The 19,992-nt window shown below is 37.4% G+C and overlaps 1 protein-coding gene across 1 annotated transcript in view; it reads right to left on the bottom strand.

Annotated features, from left to right (window-relative positions):
* LOC129250827 (calcium-dependent secretion activator-like) overlaps window positions 1-19,992 on the bottom strand; it is a 62,889-nt gene that overhangs the window by 30,543 nt on the left and 12,354 nt on the right. Inside the window, exon 3 of the mRNA XM_054890410.1 lies at window positions 2,839-3,128. Coding sequence (XP_054746385.1) covers window positions 2,839-3,128 — 290 coding nt within the window. The remainder of the gene's footprint in view (window positions 1-2,838; window positions 3,129-19,992) is intronic.

The raw sequence follows: 19,992 nt of genomic DNA, 5'->3' as shown, positions 1-19,992 counted from the left end.
AAATAAATCTAAAAATTCGAATTCTAACTTTATCTTGTGTATGTTCTTATTACCTTTGAATTTTTCCAATGAAGCACCATTAATTTTAAATTTTCCAAGATTTTTTTTTATCATTTCGCGTTTCTTTCCTTTTTCATTCGATTCCAACATTTGTTCATAGCCGAAAACATCGTTTGCAAACGCATTCATTTCCATATAGAATTGGTCAAAGAAAGCATTGCTCAATTGAATTGAAACATTATTTTCATAAATACTTAGGACCTTAACTAATGCACCTTGGTACATACCTAACGCAGATATTCATCGCGACCTTGACATCGATACTATTGATGAAACAATACAAAGCGCTAGCAGAAGACACATAAATAGACTATTAACGCATACAAATCCTATGATGAGAAGACTACCAAATAAAGAAAAATCTACCCAAAGTCGTCTTAACCGTCAAACACCAACAGATCTTGCAAAATCCTTGTAACCAATTGTCAACTAATCGTATATGTCATTGTTTGTTAACCACTTGTTTTTAAATAATATGTATATATTTCTTCTAAATGAGCTTGGGGGCATTGGCCCTTCAATATCACTCTCATTCCATCTTTTTATAAATCAAATTACTTATTGTCTAACGACAGGTGTAATATTTTATGGAAGAAAAATTTTCATTCGAATCATTTGAAATTTCTGTATACAATAACCAAAAATTCAAAAAAAGTTGTACACATAAAATGAATGTCGATTCGAAACTTACTTTAATCTAAGAATCGAGCAAGTTTTGTTTTGTACAATATTTTGATTTTTTCTTTTTTTTATATGAAGAAAATATTTAAAAGAAATTTTTTTTGCTAAAAACCTTCCCCTAGTGGATCCCCATAATATGAAAAAAGAACGAATAAAATTGGCCTCGTATCGGCCCAAAAAAACGCGTACAAACGAACATCATTTCATTTTTATATATATAGACTAGCAAACCCGACCCGCTTCGCTGGGCAAAGACACGGTGGGTCCACGTTTGGCATATATTTCGAGACCCTAGTCATCAATAGGTATGAAAATTACCCCACGTTAAAGCACTTATCGACAGCTTTCATTTGATGCCCATATTGCACATCCACAACCAAAGGTTACCCGGGCCCACGTTTTGACCTATATCTCGAGAGTCCAGTCACGGAGCGGCATGAGAAATACTCTGTACTAAAGCATTCACCAACAGCTTCCAATTGATATCCATATTGTACAAACACATTCTAGGGTCCACGTGTTGGTCTCTATCTCGGGATCCTAGTCACGGAGCGGCATGAAAAATACTCTGAACTAAAGCATTCACCAACAGCTTCCATTTGATACCCATATTGTATATACACATCCGAAGGTTACCCGGGCCCACGTTTTGACCTATATCTTGAGACCCCAGTCACGGAGCGGCATGAGAAATACTCTGTACTAAAGCATTCACCAACAGCTTCCAATTGATATCCATATTGTACAAACACATTCTAGGTTCCACGTGTTGGTCTCTATCTCGGGACCCTAGTCACGGAGCGGCATGAAAAATACTCTGAACTAAAGCATTCACCAACAGCTTCCATTTGATACCCATATTGTATATACACATCCGAAGGTTACCCGGGGCCACATTTTGACCTATATCTCGAAACCCCAGTCACGGAGCGGCATGAGAAATACTCTGTACTAAAGCATTCACCAATAGCTTCTAATTGCTATCCATATTGTACAAACACATTCTAGGGTCCACGTGTTGGTCTCTATCTCGGGACCCTAGTCACGGAGCGGCATGAAAAATACTCTGAACTAAAGCATTCACCAACAGCTTCCATTTGCTACCCATATTGTACAAACACATCCTAGGGTTACCCGGGTTCACGTTTTGGCCTATTTCTCGAGACCCTGGTATCCGATTCTTAAAATTTTAAAACACAAACCATCTACTGAATAGTCCAAACAAAGCCTAAAAATTTGGTTTGGATAGGTGAGCCCGTTCGCGAGTTTTAAGCGAATATAGGGACAGATTTTCACATTTATATATATAGATAGATGTATGCGCTAAAAAGAGAAAACGATACTGGTTAAGGGCTGACTGATTAAAATGTAATAGATCTGTAGGGTGCTAAAGAGATTTAATTTTTTAGTTGGTAAATTCACAGGGTGCGTATATAAACAAAAAACTTTAAATTAAAAGCGTAAGTAATAGCATACAAAAATTAAATCACGAACAAATGCAGAATAGTGACGCTTCAGCCCGGAAAATAATATTATAAAAAATATGAAAACCTGAATTTAACACGAGAGAGGGGGGAGAGATCTAAACCGGGGCTCCCATGCATGGAACAACCAACTTAGAAGTTTTACTTCTACCGTGCGTGAGTCTGACGGACCCTAGTTTTTTTTTTGCTGTTACAGCCTTATTTGGATGTCTATTGCGTTGTGCATCACCGGTGTCTTTTCGACTACGTTTGAAGTCAGCAAACCATCGTTTTATTGTTGTTTCTGATCAAGCGGAGTTCCCATGACACTTTCAAGCCATTGCTTTAGCGGTATTTTCTCCCATCAAGAATCACAATAAAGTTAAAAAATGAAACTATTTTTGATCCATTGTTTTGAAAATAATAAAAGTAGCGTCACTCTTAGCACAATAACTCACGATCTAATGAATAGACTATCATGCAATTTTAATAGCTACCTTTTTAAGGACAAAAGGTGAGTGCAATAAAACTAATGCCATCTATGTGTAATGCCCGGGACTTTTCAGCCCATGTGTAACATGCATGCAAAATATATCATAAAATTAAACGAGTACCCCTACTTTGTTTTTCCTACCTTCAATTTTAGCTTCTGACGATAGACGCGAGTAATTCACAAGCGCTGCCGTTTCCAAACTCTTCTTGATCATCATACGCACTTCTTCCGGTGGAACGGGCGTAACAATGTCCTTCATAAGAACGCGTTCCAATAAAGAAAGTGTAGCTTTCAATGCGCCCTCAGGTCGACCAAATGGAAAACAAAAGCGAAAATTTGTTATTTGATACTCAAGTAAAACACGCAAGCGTTCTTTGATCTCGGCAAATTTCTCCTTTTCCTCATGTGTTATGCTTCCAACGCCATCAGGTCTATAAATAATATTCAAAATAATTATCGTAAGAACTCAAAAACTACATTTTATAAAGAAACGTGTTAAAGAAAGTTGTTCTATGTTTGCATTTACCAGTTTTAGAGCTTGGTAACAAATTTTATCAAAGATCTTGTTGGGAACCGCTACAATACATAGGACCCAACAGTTTGAATTTCCCATTTCTTTCACTTGTTGTCATTTACACTAAATTCGTACTTAAATATAGCATATATACTCACACGCCCTAAGCCTAGGATCTCTCATTCCAATCATTTTGCCTACTATGCACTTGCATTCGTCCCTAATTTACTATAACATCTTGTGCACACATACTCGTATTTGCTTTATGAAGAATCATACTCAACTTATGTACAATATTATCAGTTGGAAAAATACATTTTAAATAAAATACATCGTAGTCGAGACAAATCAGCCTTCCCAACTCAAAACATTGGTGACCCCGATGTGATCATACATTTGATCAGTCGTTGTTGGTCGTCTTTAGCACCGTGCTGAAAGTTTACGCAAACCTACTGACAACTTTTGTAATTGCTTTCAAAGTCATGAAAATAATGAAGATTCTCCATTCGCAATACTAGACTGTTTTTAGGCAAATCCATACATTGTCCTGCAACAACCAAAGCCCTGCGCTCAATGGATCACTCACCCTCACTCTGTAGCTGGAACTATTCGATAACATACAGAGTAATTTTGATCTGAGAGAAAAGGATTCTGACGAGATAGATAGTGATGCTCGACAGGAGTTCTGCACATCTTTTTGTCAATCACAAACGCCATCACTCATGAGCTGAAAGAGAGAAGCTATTTTTATGCAAATCCATACATGCATTGTTCTGCAACAACCAAATCCCTGCGCACAATGGATCACTCACTCTCACTCTGGAGCTGCAACTATTCGATAACATACAGAGTAACTTTGAGCTAGGAGAAAAGGATTCTACGAGCTAGATAGTGATGCTCGACAGGAGTTCTGCACATCTTTATGTCAGTCAAAAGCGCCATCACTCATGAGCTGTGGTCCAACTGCCTAGGTAGTCATCTACACTCAACCACACGTCATTTTTTGTCCCAGAGCGAACATTCAGTGGTTGTTCTTAAGAAACCAAAATCTCGCAAGCTCGTCTATTAAACACCAGAGGATTCTCGTTGTAAAGCCGTTATATTCAGAGCGGCCCAATGATAAACTATCGGTCCCAATTTGTGGAACATTAGTTATAACGAGATATTCACTTCGCAGATGATATCGTAGCTAGTATCACAGCGCGAAACTTTGAAGAAGCTCGTAGAAAACTTAACCAAGTTATAATACGGACTAGCCACAGAACTAGAGACAGAGAAAACGAAGCTAATAGTTCTAACCAAGAAGCACATCACGTTAGAAGTTGGCATGAAAGCTTGCTCAAATACGCTTAGCACAAAAAACATTATAAAGTACCTAGACATACGACGAGACTCAAGATTAAAATGCGCAGCAGAGATGGCATCCCTAATCAGCGGACTGATGGCAAACATGGGAAACGATAAATAATGATGGCTACCACGCTCTCCGTTCTCGTATATGAAGCTGAACTGTGGGCAAATGTGCTAAATGTAAAGCATCGAATCAAGCTCTTAGCATCGGAACAACGAACGGAAGCCCTAAGAGCTATATCCGCATACCATACAGTATCAAGGTCAGCTGTTCAAGTAATAACCGGTTCAATACCGATAGACTTTATAACTTTTCAAAGGAAAAAGCTATGGGCATTAAAGCAAGACGGAATAGAAGAAGGAGTTAGCAAACCTGCAGCGCGCGAAACAAGGGTTTAACGCTAGGTCTATGAAAGCATTATATGCGACACTAAACTTCCTTCCGGTAGATCTGAACACTCTAAATAAGTGGTCAAGCACGGATTATGGTCACGGTAAAATCCTGGCTGGCACTTTGGGGCTTTCCGGGCTGGTGGAGTTTGCACTCCCACCTATACTTGCTTTTACGACCCTCCTACCCTCAAGTGAAGAGTGGGAACGGGACGATGTGAGACACAGCGAGTTGGTCCATGTATACACAGATGGTTCAAAGCTCGAGGGCAGGGTGGGCGGAGGTGTATACTCCGAACATCCGGAGATTTCCTTCAGGGTTCGGCTCCCCGACTATTGTAGTGTCTTTCAGGCTGAACTGATGGCAATAATAAAAGCCGCGACGATGATACAGTGTGATCCGATATCCGGATATGATATCTACATTTTCACTGATAGCCAAGCGGCGATAAAATCCCTCACAAAACAGTCGACAATCTCCAAGGTAGCCAAGAAATGCCGCACATCTCTTAACGAGATGGCTGAGTCATTTAACCTAAAGGTAACTGTAACTGCAACTGGGTAACTGTAGAGCCGATGAACTAGCGAGACTCGGCACTAAATGATGGCGGAATGAGGCCACCTGCAAAATCGCCCGTCAACTGTGGCCGACTCTAAATGGTAAACGCACAGCATCTCTGCTAAGCTAAAATAAACACAGTCTTAGCACATTTATCTCAGTCATAACGCGGCAGTACAATGGGATATGAGCCTGAGGACAACCGCTTCAACCTAACCTAACCTAGGGCTATGACAATATCGCTGGATTAACAAAGCACGCGGCAGATGGACGGCTAGGCTTATAAAAGACGTCGCCACATGGAACAGCAGGGACTCTTTATACAGCCCAAATGCTTTCGGTTCCAGAAAAACTTGTTTAAAGTAGGGAAAGTAAATGGAAGTACTATTGTCTAAGCAGCACTTATGACAGCGATTATGTTGGATAAAAGGTGTAATTGCGTGTAGCAAATTTTCATTTGCTAATTCGAAAAGTGAACAATTAAAAATCGGGGTCGCTAATGTAGTGATTGACTACGTTCTTCATTCAAACAAGTAATACTTAACTACGAGTATTAAATTAAATTTATTTTGCACGATTTCAAAGAAATTAATTAATGGTAATTTCATTTAAGTTAGAAGTAAACTAATTGTATTCTACTTGTATTTAGCTATAAATTGAATATATTAAAGCCACTATAACTCAACTATTAGTACGCTTTTTAAAAATATGACATAAAATAGTTGTCTCTTTAATATGTGCATACGTCTTTTAATTTCCATAATTTTCTGCGTTACTGACAAAACCAAATGACAAATAAGTAGAAGCATATCGAAAGCACCAAAAAACAAACATACTATGGTATGCATAAACAACAATTTAAACGCTTTCTTAACCGAAATAAGATAATATGGTCTGTAAAAAAAAACAAATTCACTTTACATAATATGCACACTTTGATTCTGGAGAGGTTCTGAACCACATTAGCTATATTATTTTTCCATCCGATCTGTAAAAAACACTATGAAATGGAGCAGATTATGTGGAGAGCAACAGCACCAAATATCCTACGTGAGTTTGAGTTGAAAGGGCATAACTCTATGCGATTGTAAAGTAAAGTAAAGAAAAATAATAGTCCTCAGGAAAGTACTTGGGAAATTCCAGCTAAACGTCAAAGAATTGGAAACTCACATAAAAACGCAAGAATGATAGAAAGCGAATCGAATACTGAAGGTGGGTTCTTTCTAAAACAGTTACTTTATTTTTCATGAGTTTGGCAAGTTTGACGTAAGGGTCCTTCCAATAAAAACAAATAAAAATAGGATATATATATAGGGTTATTCAATAGGTGCGCTTCAACTTTTTTCCGATAGTGAGGGCGAACGACGCAATATTTTTTATTTTTCGCTTGTCATTTGTAAACTTCATTAGCATACATTTCATCATGGAACGCTACACACTTGAGCAACGATTGCAAATCGTGCAAATTTTTTATGAAAATAATCGTTCTGTTGCTGCTACTTTAAGAGCATTACGGCCACTTTACAGTCCACTTAACAAGCCGTCCCGTTTTGGGGTTATGTGAAGTCATTGGTCTACCTTGTTACTGTACGGCAATGACTACCATTCGGAATTCACAGAGAGAACGTAGGTTCGAATCTCGGTGAAATACCAAAATGAAGAAAAACATTTTTCTAATAGCGATCACCCCTCGGCAGGCAACCGCAAACCTCCGAGTGTATTTCTGCCATGAAGTAGCTCCTCATAAAAAATAGCTGCCGTTTGGAATCGGCTTAAAACTGTAGGTCCCTCCATTTGTGGAACAACATCAAGACGCACACCACTAATAGGAGGAGGAGCTCGGCCAAACGCCCAAAAAGGGTGTATGCGCCAGTTATATATATATAATACTAGCGGACCCTCTGCCTGCTTCGCTAGGCATATCAAAATTAGAAATGAATAATGAACACTCGATGCAGATTCACTCTATGTGTATTTATTCTTTTTTTACAAAATAAAATTAATTTTACTTTTAAACTTAAACTAACGCAAACCCTTTTCGTAAACTACAGTTTTTGTTTTGCCCTGAGTTGTGGTATAAATAAACAGAACTGATGGCTTTCCTACACGTGAACATGATACATATAATTGTCCGTGGGAGAAGCATGCATATTCTAAGTCAATTCCGCATAATTCCAGCGATTGTCCTTGTGCTTTGTTTATTGTCATTGCAAATGCAAGACGTATTGGAAATTGCAATCTTTTGAAGTCAAAAGCTAAATCTGGTGGAATTGGCGGAATACGCGGAGTCAATACGTCTTCACCTTTGAATTTTCCTTTTAAAATTGTTGCTTCAATAAGATTATTAATGACCTTTTTGACTGCTAATCTGCTAAGTAAAATAATTGGTGCACCAACTTTAAATTGTAAGCGATGAGCCGGCAGTCCAGGTAAATCCAAGGAATTTAAAAATTCTGTTGAATAATTTACAGCGTCATCTTGATTTATAACTGTATCAATTGATTTAAATGTTACAATCTCACCAGGCATATCATTTAAAATATTCGCATTCAATTGACCAACTTCCTTATTTTTCGCAGCCAGTATTGCTCTCTCAGCTAACCAATTGTGATTTTGATAATTTTGCGCAATATTTGGAAAAACACTTGAAACTAATTCTTGTTTTGGGTGTGCAAAATTACAAAAATTATCTGGCAAAGTGATTAAGCCAATAGCAGCATCAATAGGAATTTGTCCATTTCCTATCTTCAGAAGTTGTCTTGAAAATTCGTCAGCCGATGCATAATTTTGCAAATAAACTCGCAGATTTGTTTTCAAAGTCAAAGTTTTTACGTGCCTCCATAAATGGGATGTCTTTAAACATGCTTTTAATTCACCTGCTGGTGTTGAACGGGGAATTACTGGCAAAGTTTGACGAAAATCACCAGACAATAATATTAAAGCACCACCAAATATTTCTTGATTATTACGTAAATCTTTCAAAGTTCTATCCAATGCTTCCACTGATTTTTTATGTGCCATTGCACATTCATCCCACACATTTAATTTGCATTGTTGCAAAACTCTTCCCATTCCAGTAAGTAATATAATTTTCTTTTTTCTATTGTTGAAATTAAATTTCTAATTCTTTTGGCCGCATAAGTTGATTTCCAATAAGTTAAAACAAAATAATTGAAAAGTAATGAATTTAATCAAAAAAACATGAAAAACTTACAATGTGCATTACAATCGCTAACAACAACAACGAAACCACCGTTTTTTTATTTTCACTGATTATTAAAATTTTACGCACAATATATTTTATTTTTATAAATTTTTTCCCAAAAAAAAAAAAAAAACAACAATGAAAAACACACTCATATTTGCTATTTTAGTTGTTAAATGAAAATGTGTTTCAGGTACTTTTTAATGTTGCAACTACTCTTTGACTTTGAAACTGCTTACACTCACAAAATAATCCAACTCTTTTAAACACACATACAAATATAATTATTTATTTTGGATTTCCCACTCGTCAAAGCAGCACATAAGGTTGCATTATTTAATTATTACCTAATACAAACTTGTTCTCTTTTAACAATGATAATATTACTATGTGAAATCAAGTAAATATGCATTTTTGTATTATATCCTGAGCATTTGTCTTCAGCGCTATACCAATGCTCGAACACTTGGAGCATGAAATTTACAGAAGAATTGTAACATAAATGCCTGAGAGCGCTATTTTAGTTATACCTGCTTTTAGGCATTTATCTCGTAAACGTACCTTTGCCCATATAAAATTGTCTACGTAAATGCATGAAAAAAGTGTTAGCATAACTTTTTCGAGTATATGTGTATACATGCAGGAGGTTTTTTTTTACATTTTGCTCGTCGGCTTTCGCGTTTTCTTTTCTTGGTTTTAGACTTTCACCACAGAAAAATTACGCAAACCCATGAACAAAGTTATACTAATAGAAACCTGATCTTAATATTTGAGCTACCATCAAATTAACACATTTTATTTTTGAAAAGAACATATATGGCGACTGTCGATCCATATGATGGATTTCAAAAAATGTATGGATTCAACCGCTGAATAATTTCGTATATTTTAAATCCATCTAAACTTTTACATTTGAGCATTTATATACATATATGTATTTAACATTTAATTTAAGTAAACGTTTCAATATTTGTCCAAAAACTTTGAGCTTCGAAAAATACAGGCTTATGGTTATTAATGGAATCAAATATATTATATTTAACGAATTTTTATTTTATCTAAATCATAAAACGTTCAAATGAAGCTCAAAATATTTTTCCAGTTAAAAAAAAAGCAATGTGCTTTGAGTCCGTGTCACGCATGCATAAAAAGGAAAGAAAAGAGAGGACAACTATTGTGTTACGAATAATACAGTCGCATACGTCACCCGACTTCGAAACAATGTTATTCATGACTGTGTATATTCTATTCATTTGCGTGTATTCTCATTCCGTATACGTAATGTCCGTATAAGGGAAACACGGAAATATTGTATTTTTCACACTTACACAACGCACGCATACTTTTACCGATATCTTTAAAACTTCACATAAACCATCTATGGACCAATACCAATGATCTGTGAAAGTTTGATTGAAATCAGTGAATGCGTTTAGGCGTGAATCGGCGACTAACGAACACAAAAAAACGTCTCCATTTTTATATATAAGATTAACGAATTCTACTATGGTTAATTCCATATTAAAACCTCTAACCAGACAACAGAGAAGTATGTTCTTCGGTATTATAGGTGCTATGAGTATGACATCTGCTCATGCCCTTAATGCCATCCTGAACTTGCAACCTCTAGATCTTCAAATCCGGAAGGAAGCAATGAAGGTAGCGTACAAACTCAAGGCAAACGGAGTCTGGGGAAATAAAGAAAACACGGATCACTGTCAGATTTGCCATCAGTTATCGGAGCGGCGCACACTGTGATCGATGCCAGCAAACAATCGGGTGCCTTACTTTCTACATTGACGGATCCTAAAACAGCGATGGTAGCGGATCTGGATGGTACTTAGACAAAGACACTAAGTACTCCTACACTACAGGACAGATTGCTGCGGTATTCTTAACGGAAGTCTATGCCATCTCAAATGTAGCATACTGGCTAATTGAGAAAAAGTGTTGGGGTATTGGAATTTATAGTGACAATCAAGCTGCACAGAGAGCTCTTGCTAAACCGTGCTGCTCTTCGAAATTGATCGGTGAATGTAAGACAAAACTGAACAGTGTTGCAAAACAGAACAAAGTTTGCCTTATTTGGGCGCTTGGACACTTCGGTATTACAGGGAACGAATTAGCTGATAAACTGACTAATGAAGGCTCTGCAAGCACACAACTGGGCTCTGAACCCTTCCTAGGGGTAAAATATGCATCGATTAAATTATGGATTGACTATTTCATGAGGTCTACCCATAAAAGGCCGGATCTCTTAAGATCCAAAAGATTCACGGAAGAGTTACCTCCAACCAATTTGCCCTTCTTACCATCCATTTAATATCTATCCTGTCTCTCTATTCCTTCCGCTGTAATCTATCCGGGTGTAGTAAAGGGTGGTTAAGTTTCAAGGGCCGATGTTGACTTTGAATAAAGTACAATTTTTTTGAGAAATTATTGAACTTTCTCTTCATTATGATACTATTAATATGGCTGAATTACGTATAATACAAAATATTGGCCAAATAGCCGCCGCTGCCTCGGCGGCACACCTCCAAAGACCACCAAATGCAAATAGTTCCTTATCTAAAGGGTGGTTAAGTTTCAAGAGCCGGTGTTGATTTTGAACAAAACACAATTTTTTTAAGAAACTGTTGTCATTTCTCTATATTATCATAATATTAATATGGCTCAATTACGTATGGAACAAAATATCGGCCAAATGACCGTTGCGGCCTCGGCGGCACACCCCCGTCCGATGGTCTAAATTTTTGATGACGTTGAGGCATAATTGAGGTTCTATGTCGTTAATGTGCCGAATTAGCTCATCCTTTAGCTCTTGAATTGTTGCTGGCTTATCGACGTACACCTTTTCTTTCAAATAACCTCAAAGAAAGAAGTCCAACGGCGTCGTTGACGTTTAGGTGTGGTTCATATTCAACATTGGCCCTTGAAATTGAACCACCCTTTACAGTGGTCTTCCTGACTGGACTTGTCCAACCTCTCACAAATCTAATCTAATCTAAAGATTTCATTAAAAAAAATTGTAAGTTTGACTAAAAAAATGTAATTTACAGTGAATGTGGCATTATTGAGAAACATGTGGTCGTCAGTGCTGGGTACGTATTTACATATGCATACGCATATGTGTATATATTCTCGTTTGTTTTTCTAAACTCACAGAAGGATAATTTTTCTTCTGCATACATATAATATTTCGAATAATATTTCAATGAAAGCCTAATAGTTGTTTAGTTATCAAATTGATAACAAATTTGGAATTGAAATATTATTATTTCTTCATTTTATTGAATAATGGCATAACTTTATGTGAAAAAGAGAGAGAAGAAATGATATTAAATTTAATGTGGTAAATATTAAAAAAATGTATGGTTACTGTTTTTATGTCACTTCCCCTTAAATTCATTTCCGCTTGTGAGTATGCAGCAAGTTTTATTTTTGTTTATCATTTCAAAAAATCACACGGCTCGTTTTGAGTAAAATCGTTTTTTTCTCTCCGTATTAGCAATCCGTGCGTAGTCAGCAACCTTAAGAGTCCACACCTTACATCTATACGTTCAAATTGGTCCGATAGTGGTTTTACACATAGTTAACTTGGTAGTTGAAGTCGAGACGTCAACAAACTAAGGTGGGAATAGTACGCTTTATTGGTGGTGTTGATGTGATCTCTGGCTGCAGGAGTTGAATCACCACTACATGTGAGCATAACTCCCAGATACTTAAAATTATACACATACATACATAATTGGCGCGTACACCCGTTTTGGGTGTTTGGCCGAGCTCCTCCTCCTATTTGTGGTGTGCGTCTTGATGTTATTCCACAAATGGAGGGCCCTACAGTTTCAAGCCGACTCCGAACGGCAGATATTTTTATGATGAGCTTTTTCATGGCAGAAATACACTCGGAGGTTTGCCATTGCCACCGAGATTCTAACCTACGTTCTTTCTCTGAATTCCGAATGGTAGGTACGCACCAACCCATTCGGCTACGGCGGCCTAAAAATTATGCACTGCTTCAAAAGTATAGGGTCCCACATGAAGATCCTGCGTAAGCCGCTTCGATTTCAATATACTTATGCAATAAATAAATTTAGTTCTGCTCTTGTTTACAAAAAGGCCAAAATCGTTCGCAACTTTGTTAACTTCGTTTAAATCGTTCGTATTCCTCCAGAGAATAGAGATGTCATCAGCGTAAGCACACATTTTGGTTGTTTTGAAGGTACCACCTTTGTTGACTTCCTTCCATCAGATTGAATATGGCAGTGGATAGACATAATTCTATTTTACACCTGTTTCAATAGAAAGTGTTTTCTAAGCTTCGCTTGAATTATCACTTTTGCTGTTGTATTTGTGAGTGTTGCGATAATGAGCTTTATAAGTACAAGGCTAAGCAATACATGATGAATCCTATCTCTTTTAACACTGTCAAACGATTGTTTGAAATCAACGAAGAGACCCATATTCCTAATGTTTTTCAAACATTTAGCTAAAAATAAAGCATTGGTTGATTGTGGATTTTCCTCTACGAAATCCAGTCTTCAATAATGCTTTCTGCATATTCGCTGATTCTTTCATAGAGAACATTTGTAAAAAGTTTGTATGCCGTGTTAAGCAGCGAAATGTCACGATAATTATCGCATTCTCTCTATTTCTTTTCTTGTGTATTGGAAAGATTATGCATCCTAGCCAATGAGATGGTTTGGACTTTTTCCCAAACGTCCATTATTAAATTGTACAGGTACTTGTCTTTCGATTTCGCAGTTATTTAAAAGCAACGATGACTTCGTCAAATGCTGGTAAAAACTTAATATTTTCAGTTGTAGCTATAGTCTCCAAGGTAGATACTCGTCTTGATGTTTATTGTTTTGAAGACCGTCAAAATTTTTACGCCATCTTTCTAAGATTTCATGGTCTGTTTGTAGTATATCACCATTTTTAAATAAGCAAATATTTATTCTAGGTTGAAATGCTTTCGTTTGGTTTTAAATTTGCCACTAAAACTGAATCGCGTTACACTTTGATTAAAATTCTATTTCCTCACCAAATCATTCATTTTTGGATTGCTTCGCAAATAAGCAAGAACTTCTTAAGTGGTGCTGGATATGCCCATTGCCATGATATTCCAGTCTTCTAAAACATGATTAAGTTCATCAAATTAGGCATTTAACGCACCTCGAATGTTGATTTCAATTCTTTTATCTGAGTAAAGCCTTTTTAAGTTATATTTTTCTATCTTATCAATATTTATATTATATTAATTATATATTTATAATTATATTAATAAAATATTATTTGATATAACAACACGTTATTTCGGCAACAATTGCCGCACTTTTTCCAGGTTGCAACGTGCGTACATTCAATGAACCATATTTTATATCGCTATCCTTTAAACGTTGCGTGAGTTGAGACCCTACAGCTAGGGTTGTACGCATTCCGACGTTTTTGTGCAGGTAAAGGGAAATCAATTTAAATTGAAATAAAAAAAAGGAAAATCTTTATTATTTTCATGTAGAACTATTCAAGACATTTATTTTTTAAGATAATCTCTTTCATATATTGGCTACAACTGCCCGTAATTCGGTCATCCGTAAACATCAATTTTGAATGACTTGCTGGAGGACTTCGGTTGGTATCTCATGAATAACTTTAGTAATATTGGATTCCATCCGATTCAGGTATCGAAAATGGTTTATCCACAAACCATTAAGACTTTACATACTCCTAAAAATAAAAGTCCAAAACGATGTAAACGACGCAGTAAATTCGTTGTTTAAACGCTGTATGGCAAGTCTTGTTGCAACCAAATGTTGTGCAGATCACAGGTTTTAACACGTTGAGTGCCATGTGAGTCCACGTTGGTCTCGCAGTGCGAAGAGACTTTCAGGCCTCGTGGTGACACTTGGTCTCACGGTATAATGTGTGAGATTTCGGTTTGTGCTGATGCAGCTGCTTCATAGAGGCTATTAGTAGTAGTGTATTCACGTCATAATAGAGCCATTGCATTGTTTATGCTGCTTGGCCTATGGATATGAGACTAATGTGGCATCATATGGTCTATTCAAAAAGTGATTAAAATTAACGGATTTTTTTACTCGTCTAGGTTTTATTTATATTTGTAGGGAGAAATAATAGCTTTTGGATACAGTTTTTGATTAAAATAAACTTATTAGTTACAGTCGAATTCATATACCTAAATATTTTTACATCAATTCATTAAGAAAAAAAGTAAAAAAATAAACTCACTTCAAGTATATTAACATTTTTACATCAATTTATTGAATTTTGTGTTATTTTATGGCAGTCAAAGTAACATTGAAGACAATAGTATTTTTCACATGCTACGCATTTCAATGTGGTTTGCGGTGTTTTCCTGGTAGCCTGTTCTCTACCCGACTCTTCAGCTATTCTTTTGTAGCATATTATACACCGACGGCGCTTTGATCGACCGAGATCTTCCAATCTATGAGCTTTTGGGTCTGGTACGTCCAATTCATGATCCTTTTCAAATAAACTTTCAACAATTTTTTCCTTGAACTCCGTTATTGATAGTTTTTCATTGGTTACTTCTTTATAAGCCACAAAAGCATTCACTAAAGCCGTTCCTGTTATTAGTTCTATGGCAAGTTTACTATACCATTTCAAAGAACGGCGAAGACAGGTATTGTAAGATTTCATTTGGTCAGATATTAAGCGTTTTTCAGTAAGAGCGCTTCAACTTTCGAACTTTTTTGAATAAAACACAAACGGTTTGACTTTTTTAACTAATTTTTTTATTATCGAGTTTGAGCATACACATTTAAGTATGAAATTCGATTTCTTTTGCATGACCACCGCGTGCACGTTTTACGAAGTCCAACCGTTGAACCCAATTTACGACCACTCTTTTGCATAAATCGGCCGAAATTCCAGCAATTTCGCGTTCACTATTGGCTCTGAGCTCACAAATCGTCGCCGGCTTGTTACTATAGACCAATGACTTCACATAACCCCAAAGAAAACAGTGTAGAGGCGTCAAATCACACGAGCGTGGCGGCCATTCGACCGGTCCATTTCTGGAAATAATGCGCTCATCGAACTTACTCTTCAACAAATCAATTGTAGCGTGTGCTGTGTGGCTTGTGGCCCCGTCCTGTTGAAACCACATGTCGTCTAAGTCCATACCATTCAATTGCGGCCAAAAATAATCGTTTATCATGTCGCGGTATCGATTTCCATTCACAGTAACGTGGCGATCGTTCTCGTCAACGAAAAAATATGGGCCAATTACGCCGCCGGCATGTAAACCGCACCAAACAGTGATTTTTTCGGGATGCAACGGTGCCTCATGAATCACGTGTGGATTGCTTTCTGCCCAGTAACGCATATTTTGCTTGTTGACAAAGCCATTGAGCCAAAAGTGAGCTTCATCATAAAATGGCCGTAATGCTCTTAAAGTGGCAGCAACAGAACGATTATTTTCATAAAAAATTTGCACGACTTCCAATCGTTGCTCAAGTGTGTAGCGTTCCATGATGAAATGTATACTAATGAAGTTTACAAATGACAAGCGAAAAATAAAAAATATTGTGTTGTTCGCCCTCCCTATCGGAAAAATGTTGAAGCGCACCTATTGAAAAACGCCTTATCTATGTAGGATTTGTATTTGTTATATTCAACTACATTTTTTGGTTTCAATACTTCTCGTTGTCTTTGTCTTACTTTTATCATTTCTTCCCCACACTTCGTACTTAGGACAAGAACGTCTCTTTTGTCTTTCCACTTTTGAACCACAATACCTTCCTTACATTCCATGGATATACATTCTCCTATCTTCAGTTTTCTTTGAATTACTTCTCTTGGATTAAATTTTCGGTTTGATCGCAAAGTACCAATCAAATGCGTTTTACGTTACAGTAAAGTATTTCCCAAGCTAACAGACGTATAATAGTTATCTGTACAAAGTGTATGACCCTGATCAAGTAGTTTTTCCATAAGGACCATGACAACTTTAGATGGTACACTCATGTTTTCATCCTTCGATTTTCCACAGTATACCTTGAAATCATAGGTATACCCGTATTCCAAGCACAGCTTGAATAGTTAAATTCCAAACTTGTGTCTTTTAATTGCAATATACTGGCGGAACTTTAGTCTTCCGCGAAAGGGTACAAGTGTTTCATCGATACAGACATATTCAGATGGAATATGTTACTGAAATGATTCCCGAAGTTTTTCTATTAATGGTGAAAGCTTATGTAACCTATTTTCTGTCAGATCCTCATTATTGTTGAAATGCAGCATTTTCAGCAAAAATTGAAAACGATTTCTTCGCATTATGCTGGGCAAGCAATTCTGATAAATCGACTTTTTCTGCCAATATGATTCCAATGAAGGATATGGGCACAACTCCATCCAGATGATTATACCGATAAGTTTTTCAATTTCATTACGATTATTTGGTGTCCATTTTTGAATACGGGAATTCGGCAAAGAGTCTTTCTGGGTGCATTGAGAAGCATAGCGATTTGTTTCCAGTACCTAAACACAAACAATTTTAGATATTGAATATATCTATCTGCTTCCAATGGCGACAACTTACAATTAGGTCCAATATATCGTTATTTACAAAAAATTTTAAGAAGTCCACTGGCTCTTTATTGTACATAACGTATAGCTTACTTTGAAAGCCAGAAGACTCTTCGGTGAAAGAAAAAGTTTTAAATTTGTTTCCATCTGCAGGATACCAGTCAGAGGTACTCCTTTCGTTTGTGTGAGATCTGTTTGCTATATTTTCAGATAATTTTACTCCTTCATTTTCTTCTTCGGAATCGGAAAATTGCAAATTTTCAATAACACTCGAAAACGTTTGATCAATAGGATTTACTTCTGCTCTTTTTTTACAAGGAGGTGGTTCGCTATATTCACTACAGTCGGAATCACTTGAGCTTGGTTGATATTCATCCGATGTATCATTATTAGCAAACGGATCACTCCTCTCATTTTCCTCATCGGACATAAGTTCTTGCCATAGCGCAAGTGTATGCTCTTGTTTTTTTTTCATAAGACGACATTTTTTTACTTTTTCACCGACGCACACAGTATCACTAACTAATTAGTCGGTTTACTGACGATAGTTTAACGTGACAACGTCATAAGAAAATATTGATGGAATGGTTGCAATTTTCGAAACAAAATTTTAATTTTATTTGTTTGATAGATATTTTGTATGGATATAGAGGAGGAGGTAAATGGAATTGCAATGGAATAGGTTAAGTTACATTTACACGAACGTGAAAAATGACGAAACATTTATCAAATTCATGAAAGATATCTTCAATTTCGATTGTGCATCAGACGTTAATAAGTCAACAACACTAAGAGGCACCATCATCGATTTGCCTTTTTCAAGACACTTTACACTCGAAACACTCCCTTTCATTTCCTACTTTTTCTATCATCGTCCTATTCTCAACAGAGAAATGGTTCATTACCGTGCACACAGGAAGAAGGCATATGCAAATACAAGTATGTGAATTTATATACAAATGTGCATATACATACATATACATACATATATATGCTCAATCAAGTAGGACAGAGCCAGATGTCGAACGTTGCCGAACGCGGGGGCCGATTGTGCTCTTTGTCGTTCGTTCCGCGCTCTCGCTTGCAGTTCAAGCACATTTGCTTGCGTACGGAATAGATTCGTATATTTGATATATCCATATGACTTGTATGCATCTTTACATATAGATTTGTTCTTTTTGAAAATTGCGCGAAATTGTATATGTATATGCATGTTTATATACATATATTAGTATACAACATATCTTATAAGGTATATGGTAAATATTACCATACATTTTTTCCTTCATATATAATAAAAAAATTAATAATATGTAATAACATAAAAACAACAGGTATTCTTAACAAACTTGGTTTTATTTTAAATTCTTCAAGTAAATCAAATTAATAATAATCAATAAGAAGGCATATGCAAATACAAATACGTGAATTTATATATGTACATAAGCACATATACATACATATATACGCTCACTTTAGTAGGAGAGAGCAAGATGTCGAACGTTGCCGTTTGCTTTGTCGTTCGCGCTTTTGCTTGCAGTTCATTCAAGGTAACGGCAATGAGCAAGGTAACGACAAATGAGCAAGGTAACGGCAAATGAGCAAGGTAACGACACATTTTTTCGTGCGTGCAGCCGGCTAAATCGAATTATAAGACGTTATCACGTCAATAAACGCTAAAGCTTGCAAGCTAAAACATGATCAAAAAACGGTTTAAAGTGCAAAGAATGTGTGGTGACACGTTGGTCTCATGTGGCACAGAAGTTCTAACGGTCAATCTCCTGGCCCTGTGAGACCAACGTGTCACCATAAACAAAAAGGACCGCTATTTATCGAATATTACATATATTTTACCCGTGTGGAGTTGCCTGATCTCCCATCGGGCGCGTCCCAGGTGGTGGATAGGGAGCCCTGGCATCACAAGAGTGGCCTTCCCTGATGGGGTGGGTTCAACACTCGTGTGATGACTCAAAGTTGGCATAGAATCAGGGTGCCATCCGCGAACCAAACTGGCTAGGGAGGAGTCCCGAAAAAAACCAATGGTAATGGAAAACAATGGTAATATTACTCCAGGTGGAGTCCACACAAGTGGCAATCCACCCGTTTCGGCGGCAGGGGCATGGATTCTGGAGGCCCCAACCATTACCCAAGTCTCTCAGCTCTACGAGCGAGAGCGCATCCTGGAGGAGACGGGGGTTGCTATCGCAATCTCCTCTCCTTCAGAGTCTGAAAAACGTTTCCCTGCTTCTGAGGGCCTGAGTTGTGAGGTCTCTTCGGTGGCTGCACGACCTCCCAAAGAAGCAGGGAAATCGAAGAGCGCGGCAAGGAGGAAGAGAAGAAAGCGGCGGGCAAGGCTCATGCAGGAGAAATCCTCATGTGGCTCTGCCGGCCCTTCTGCGTCTGTGTCTTCCAAACGACCTCGGTCAGCGGAAGTGACACCCACGGAAGCTACCGAGTCTACGGTGGGCACAGGCACTCCCAAGTTGTCTCGCTCTCGAGGCAAGCGGAGAAAGACGGTGGCTGAAAGCAGCACACCTCCCTGCCCTGCGGTTGCCGCCAATGGCCGAGCCACGACCCCCCAAGGTACGAGCGCGGTCTTGGCGCCAGTCAATGTGGCGGGAAAAGGTTCTGCTGAGCCACGTCCCTATCGGCGCCTCGACAAAATGTCCAGCACAGCTGTCTGCCCGGCGAAATCTTCGTCAGTGG

Source organism: Anastrepha obliqua, chromosome 6 (genome assembly GCF_027943255.1).
Source record: "Anastrepha obliqua isolate idAnaObli1 chromosome 6, idAnaObli1_1.0, whole genome shotgun sequence".
In the NCBI taxonomy this organism is placed as follows: Eukaryota; Metazoa; Arthropoda; class Insecta; order Diptera; family Tephritidae; genus Anastrepha; species Anastrepha obliqua.
This window is presented reverse-complemented; position numbering and strand designations above follow the sequence as displayed.